The sequence below is a fragment of the Astatotilapia calliptera genome, chromosome 18 (genome assembly GCF_900246225.1).
Source record: "Astatotilapia calliptera chromosome 18, fAstCal1.2, whole genome shotgun sequence".
Lineage (NCBI taxonomy): Eukaryota > Metazoa > Chordata > Actinopteri > Cichliformes > Cichlidae > Astatotilapia > Astatotilapia calliptera.
The window spans coordinates 27458503-27466100 of NC_039319.1; the positions used below are offsets into that span (position 1 = coordinate 27458503).

The window sequence follows — 7598 nt, forward strand, 5'->3', positions numbered from 1 at the left end:
AATTTGAGGATATTGATGATCTCGACAGTGCAGTGATGCTCTGTCATAATCTCACTCCCTAGTTTAGTTATCCATGGTTCTAATTCTTAGTCCCTCTCCTGATTTAGTTAGTCCCCTTTCGTGTCCAGTTGTTCCCTGTCTCATCTGTGTGTATGTCTGTCTCCTGTATGTTGTCATGTCTTTCCCTGTTTGTCTGTGTCAAGCTCACATCTTCTGTTTTTTGTTCTTTGTCTCTGTTCCGTGTTTGTCACTTCCTGTTTTATTTTGTTAGCCGTGGTCTCTGCATTATGTTGAGTTTTGCTTCCTCTGCCTCGTCAAGCCTAATTTGTTCCTAGTGTGTTCCCCAGCTGTTTCCACTACCCTTATCACCCACCTGTGTATATATGTCCCAGCCTTGTTTGTCCGTGGTTGTGATTTCTCTTATCTGTCTGTGTCCTGTCTTTTTAGAGTTTCCTGTGTTAGAATCCCCACATATTTGAATTAAAAACATATAATTATTTTGGTATATTTGTAGAAAGAGTTAAAAACTCAATACAAAACAAAGTCAGTACACAAACATCTACATCTTGGTTGAATATGAATGTGGACTGGTAGTTGTTCTTCTTGTGGAACTAACTTGTCTGAAAGATATAAAGCAGAAACAGATGAAAAAAATGATGACTGACAAAATAACATGTTTGAGATGCTGCAGTAGTTAAACACTGATACCCATTGCGCTCAGCCTCTTCAGTCGTCTCAGGAAGCTCTTTTCTTTTGGTTTCGGGAAGCAAGAAGCCGAGAAATCCACCTATCAACGTAAGGCAGCTGAAGACTGTGATGGGTATGACCGAGTGGTACATGGCCAACAAGTTCAGCAGTGGAGCCAGTAATCCACCTAATCTTGCTGATATGGATCCTAAAGCTGTGGCTGTTTGTCTGAAACAGGAAGACAAATGGTATACTCACTAATTCCTCCCGTGTGTTCTTTTCACACAAGTCAGGGTATTGTTCACAAACATGAATAAAAACTGTGACTGCTTACCTAACCGATGTTGGAAACAACTCCTGCATAAAGACCATACAAACAGAGCCAGCCCATATCAAGAAAAAACGAGATGCAACAGCTAAAGATGTGACAGCAATGGCGTAACCTGACATAAAGGAAATAAATAATTAATAAAAGTGAACGTAAACATGATAAGCAGACAATTGAAAATGTATTTTGCGATATAACAAAGCTTTTACCATCAGGAACAGCTAGGATAAGTATGGAAGAGACTCCTCCGATCAGAAGGGTTGCTATGAATAATATTTTCCTCCCCAAAATCTCCAGCAGCCACATGGAGAGTAAAACAGATGGTACTTCAAAAACACCATAAAGGAGTTGGGTTACAAAGATGCTCAAACCAAAGTTTTGCATGTCTAAGTACAAACTGTAGATGGAAAGATTCACGGAAAACCTTTAAAAGAGAAGAGAAACACATTTAATCAGACACAAAAGTCCTGTATCATGAACCATTTATAACACATTTATGAATGGCCATTTAATCATCAAAACATCAAATTGCCAACAGCAACATGTTTTTGCATTGAAATATTTCCCTTTTAATGTATTAACCTCACTATAGATGTTGAACTTACCATGACAGTATTATAATAAAGAAATATCTGGTCAGCAGTGATGATCTGAAGAGGATTTTTATTCCTCTGTTATTCACAGAGTTATTCACTTCAATCTGTGGGAGAAGTCACGCTTGCTGTAACACCATCATAGCAAATTAAGAAAAAGGACTTGAAATGAATCCATCAGTCTAGTTTTTTCCAGTTCCAGTTCAGGGTTGACATTACATACAGTGAGAGACACCCTGACCAGGTCCCCATTCTATTGCAGGGCTAATACATAGATACATCTCTTGTCATGAATATGTTGAATAGTAAACATAACAAATAAACAGCTATTTTACAGGTGTCATCGATGTTCTTGAAAACTCCTCCCCTGATGAATGTGATTCACTACCTTGTCCAGAAGAGACTCTGACACAGGGTGTTTGTTAATGGCTGCTGCTTTGACAATGAGCTGTTTGGCTTCTTCTTTTCTGCCTCTGCTTAACAGCCACCTGGCTGACTCTGGAATAAACCTGATAGGAAGAAAATTGAACTTCAAACAAACAGACATTTTGAAATGTATAAATAACTCAATAAATAGAGTGAAATACACACCATATGTAGATAATAAGCACTGCAAGCGGAACTGCTGTGATCAGCTGAGCCAGTCTCCAGTTTCGGATGCCATAGATCATACCAGCGAGGACGCACTCTCCAATTGCACTAAACAGCTGAGTCACACAAGCTCCCCATGATCTTTTGGACATCCCAATCCATTCAGTGGCTGCAATAAGGAAAATATGTTAATTGTTTGTTTATTTTAGATTAAGACCTCAGCTCAAATGGAACAAAATAAATACATAACAACAAAAATAAGTAAAAACATTGCACATCAGCTGCTATGAATATCTCGGCTGACTGTACATATATTTTTCTATTACTATTTAATACCTAATCAGACAGAACATCTCAGTGTGAATGGATAATGACCCAAACCAACCAACAACAACCCAAGAGTTTCTCAAGTATGTGTTTAGTTGAAGACAAAACCCCCTGTAGAAAGGTGGACACAAAATTACATAAATGTGTCTTTGTCCTTTGTCCAACATCTTTATGTTTAGAAACTGATTATCTTTTGTCTCTTATGTAAATGTAAATATGTAAAACGGTCACAAAGGCAACAGTAAGATAAAAGTAACAATAAAAATAATAAATGGGAAGAGGTGGAAGTAGAAAGTTTGAATGGAAAATATCAGATCAGTACAGCCTTGTTGGACCTCTAAAACATTATAAGAACATCATCTTAGCCATTGAGAGAACAACTGGCAGATTATTTTACAATGAAAACTACTGTTAGTTGTAGCCTTGTCCAGAAGATGTAAAAAGTTAGTGTACTCTTCATACATAGTATGATGCTGTTGACTCGATATCCTCCAGCTCCAAATCCCACCAGAAACAGAGATACTAAATATAAGTAGACGTTGGGACAGAGAGCTGTTGTCACGGTGAATACAGACAACAGAACTGCTGGAATCTGAGTTGCTCGTTTGCGGCCGAATCTGAAACACCAAGACAAACACACAGGGATACATTAGCTTCTGTTATGTAAATCACAAGCAGCGTTGGGGAGTAACGGAATACATGACCTGCTGTTACGTATTTATCAGAATCAGAATCAGCTTTATTTGTCACAAGCAGGTTGCCCTGCAGTGAAATGGGAGAGCCGCGAGCCTCCCCATGATGGTATCAAACTTCTGTTCCGTGGTGTTGTCATTCTTTTGATTCTGAGACCTCACAACTGCAGTGATCCGTTCCGCGATGTGTTCCAACTCAAGGGTCTCATTTTGAGCAGGCCTCTCTCTGATGTATCCCCCCATACGCTCAGTGGTGTTGTTTTGAGCCTTCACAGCAGCTGTAAGCATCTCCAAGGTGTTAACCATATTACGTTCATTGTGAGAGGTTGCGCCTCGTCCCATCGCTTCGATTCCAGCGGGCAGCCTTGGGGGGGTTTGAACAGCCGGTTCCGCTCTCTTATTTCTCCAATAAGCCAGCTCCGATCAGCAAGAACCCTGTTATCATGGTTCCGAATAGGTAGATATCTTCAGCGTCCTCGATCGATGTATTCTGTTACAGTTACCGTTTTAAAAGGTGGTATTCAGAATACAGTTACTTTGTTGAAATAAAGGGATTACACGGCAGTCTTTTCGTGTTTCATATGTTAGGCTGTCCCCTCTCTCTTGTTGGTAACTCCACGCCAGTGGAAACCCAAACAAAACACGCATTAAGAGGCTCTAATGCCTGTGTCTCAATCTCGCGGCCCATGTCACCTCTACATGCAGCCCGCATAATGATGTGAAAGAAATATTTTTTAAAATTAGGTGTTTGTATGGCAAGTAACCTTCAGTAATAGTAATAAATCACACAGCAATAGTACATTCATGTAGTTGTAAAACGCTTGATAATATATTAAGTAATCCAAAGTATTGAGAATACGTTACTCTCATTGACTAACGCAACGGAATATGTTACAAAATACATTTTGGGGCATGTATTCTGTAATCTGTAGTGGAATACATTTTAAAAGTAACCTTCCTAACACTGATCACAAGAGCTGCGGGTTAATGTTGTGCCATTAAAGAGATAACAGTAATGCAATCATGTAAAAATAGAGTTTTTTCACGGGCAGTCCTGTGAAAAGCCACACCCCATGTTTCAGTAACACTGAGGAGGGTAAATAGCAAGTGCTGTTAATCAACTGCACTACCACATAGAGACAGACAACCATTTACACAAGAAGCACCAGTTAATGTGACCCTAATAACTGCATGACTTTCAACTGTGGGAGGAAACCAGAGTACCCAGGCAGAACCCACTGCAAACTTGACCAGATAGTGGTTTTGAACCCAGGACCTTCTTGCTGTGTGAGGCAACAGTGTTAATCACTGCGCCACCAAGCTGTGAAGTGAGACTTACAAAAATAGGAAGGTTATGATTACAAGGCGTGATACAGAATTTTCTGTACGTTTTTGTCCTCGACAGGTTAAACCACAATAAATAGCAACAGCACATATGTGGTGTGTGTACGATTGTCTGCCTCTTATTACCCCAGTGATTTTCCTGTGGTTTGAAATCGTGTATGATCTTGTGAATTTTGTTAGTTCAGTCAACTAACCACTCTAACTAGATTGTATTATGTCATCTCAACAAGAATAAATTAAGTTGCTGAATTTCATGCAAACCCTGCATGATTTAATCATTAACCATAGAAACAACAAGTTTGAATCTTGTTAATGTAACAACCACCCAGTTTCATTTTTTTGAGTGCACCTAGATTTCCCTCAGCATCAATCTGGGGAATTGCTGCCAAAGCAAGTTATTTTTTTCACAGGACTGCACAGAGACTACACAACAGTCCTCTAAAAACTCTCTTTTCAGATGACTGTATTTGCAGTTTTGTTATGTATGTAGGGAAGCAACCCTTTAACATACTACATTAAAGATCTATAGAAACGCATATGGAATACTGACTTCATACAGATTTCATTGTAAGTATAATTTAACATCAGCACATCAGGAAAATATGGGTTTATTTGAAAAATATTCCATTCTGTTTCTACTCAGATTTTACACACTGTCCCAACTCTTTGGAATTGGGTTTGTAGAAATATAGTTTTATATTTTGAGATACATATATCTTTAATGCTGACTAATTATTAGGTAACATTTAGTTTGTTGAAATCTTGAAGAGTGTGTACAGCAAACTCTTCACACGTCTATTTGTTGTTAAACTTTGAAAAATTGTAAAAATTCTTTGGTTAGCTGTTGCTAAGATAGAGAAGCAAACATTTGTTTTGTAAAGGTGCTGAAAGACAAAAGTTATTCATTCCCTGTGAAATTGTATTAAAGTATTTCTGTATTTTGGAACAATGAACTACTGCAAGGAGCACACTTACGATTCAGCAAAAGGTCCAAATACGAGAGAACCAACAAGAACTCCAGCCATGAACATTGCTTGAATCACTTCCACCAAGCTGGCCTGGCCACACACTAGATCAAACTGTGAGTATTTGTAATAATAATAATAATAATAATAATAATAATAATAAAACAGACAAACAAAATAATTAATGTAATGTTTCATGGAGGTGAGAGATCTACTGAACAACAAATTTCACTTACATCAGTGACTATGGTGGCTTTATAGAGCATGTTCCCATACACCCATCCATCCTGGCACCCTGTGGTCTCATTGAGTCTGTACTCTCTGATAGTATCAATGTCCCAGCTCACTGGGACAAACATCTCACACTTGCTGAAGGTCCCATCCTCCTCCCGAGGCACGGTCAGGTTGAGCTGCTCCTCTGAGGTCAGGTTAGGAGCAGCACTGAGGATCCAGTCTGTGTTGCAGTGTCTGTCTGGATCTGATTGGATGAAAACAAAACTGGCAAAGAGAAAAGTCTGAACAAAGTTTGGAAAGCAAAGTGCAATTAGAGTGATCTTCTGGAATAATCCAAATTCCCCAATGTTCCTTAGAATCTCTCCAAAGTCTGTCATTTTGAGCTTGATGGTGAAGGTCTGAAAAACAAAAGAGCTGCAGCGCCGACTCATACAGTGACTGTTAATCTTTAACCCAGCTATATTATCTTTTTAGCACACAAGACCCTTTATTTTAATTGTTCTTACTTGAAGGTACTGAACTGCTGTCATGTCAGCACATTCGTACATCCTTTATACAACTGTGTAAAAACTCTTATCACTTATCTATATGCTTACAATCTGATCATTTCTTTTAGTGCTGTTTCAAAAGTCATCACACACACACACACACACACACACACACACACACACACACACACACACACACACACACACACACAAACCCAACCTATTGTTGATTTTAAGTCTGCTGCTGTAAATATGTAAGTTCATTAGGCTGCAGAATATCTGAGTCGGCAATAAGCAGTAAACAGAGCTAAGTCTCTTAGTGGTGTGTAATCAAAATAGCTGACACAAAAAAGCAGAGAAAGAGAGACAAGTAATACTGCAAGTCAAAAGAGATGATGTAACAATGTTTGCCTGCAATCAAGAAAGATCATATAGTTTATAATTTATGCCTGAACAGTAAAGGGATTAATGAGTAAAAATGTAACTAAGGAAAAACTAAAGGATTGTTTGCTTTTCGCAGTGTTAGCACACTCAAGGTATAAACTCCAGTTGTATACATTACTCAATAGCAGCTATAAACATTCTCAGTTTATCCAGGAATACATTTGCAAAACAGACATTTAAATGTGTAATGGATGTGTTTCTAATGGAGGTGTTTCTACAGTTTGTGTGGATATATTCACAAAAATGTGACTGATTTATACCCAATTAAAAGGTTCAGAAATCCCTCTTGTTTCAGTCTTGCACAATATGCAGAACATAAACACTCAATGACCACTTTATTATGTACGCTTACTCAGCTTCTTGTTAAGACACATTGGCAAATGGGCTAGATATGACATTAGGGATGGATGATATGGCCCAAACATAATATCACGATATTTCAGAGTATTCTCATGATAACGATAAATTTGACGATATGACAAAATACAGAAAAAGTTATTAATTTGACAAATTAAACATAACAGGTATATTTTTATATTCTATAAAAAGAAAAACATAGCTAAATTACACAGGTAACTTTAATGTATTCAGTCTTAAAGTATAAAAATAAAAATTCTCCCTCTGTTCTTTGGATTGAAAAAGTTTGTATAAAACATAAATACTAAAAGAATAAAATAAAATCCACCACAAAAAAGTGCCGTTTAGAAAAATAAAATGAATAATTCTCAAATCTTTTGAGCATAAACAATCAAACAAAAAAATAAGTTGCTTTTACAGTTTTTTCTGATTGCTTAAGCACATTTTTTGTAACTATTGGCTAATTTTGCAAAACTCTTCACACAAATAAGAAAACCTGTCACCCAATAATCAAAACATTGTAGTTCTCTTGCAAAAGCAAACACAGC

At 37.6% G+C, this 7598-nt stretch overlaps 1 protein-coding gene across 1 annotated transcript; it reads right to left on the bottom strand.

The window, feature by feature from the left end:
• Positions 1-559: 559 nt before the first annotated feature.
• On the bottom strand, positions 560-6138 carry LOC113011133 (solute carrier family 22 member 13-like). The gene is made up of 10 exons (XM_026150527.1): positions 5764-6138; positions 5538-5641; positions 2989-3143; positions 2200-2368; positions 1997-2117; positions 1621-1715; positions 1225-1439; positions 1022-1130; positions 709-915; positions 560-620 (listed from the first exon to the last, which is right to left on the bottom strand). Exons 1-10 carry the CDS (start codon positions 6136-6138, stop codon positions 560-562), a joined length of 1611 nt encoding a protein of 536 aa, XP_026006312.1.
• Positions 6139-7598: the final 1460 nt, after the last annotated feature.

Coding starts and splice junctions, on each gene's coding strand:
- LOC113011133 (XM_026150527.1), bottom strand. CDS start 6,138: ATGACAGACTTTGGAGAGATTCTAAGGAACATTGGGGAATTTGGATTA. Junction 2,369..2,988: donor AGTCAACAGCATCATACTAT/GTATGAAGAGTA, acceptor TCCTTATTGCAG/CCACTGAATGGATTGGGATG. Junction 916..1,021: donor TTGTTTCCAACATCGGTTAG/GTAAGCAGTCAC, acceptor TTCCTGTTTCAG/ACAAACAGCCACAGCTTTAG.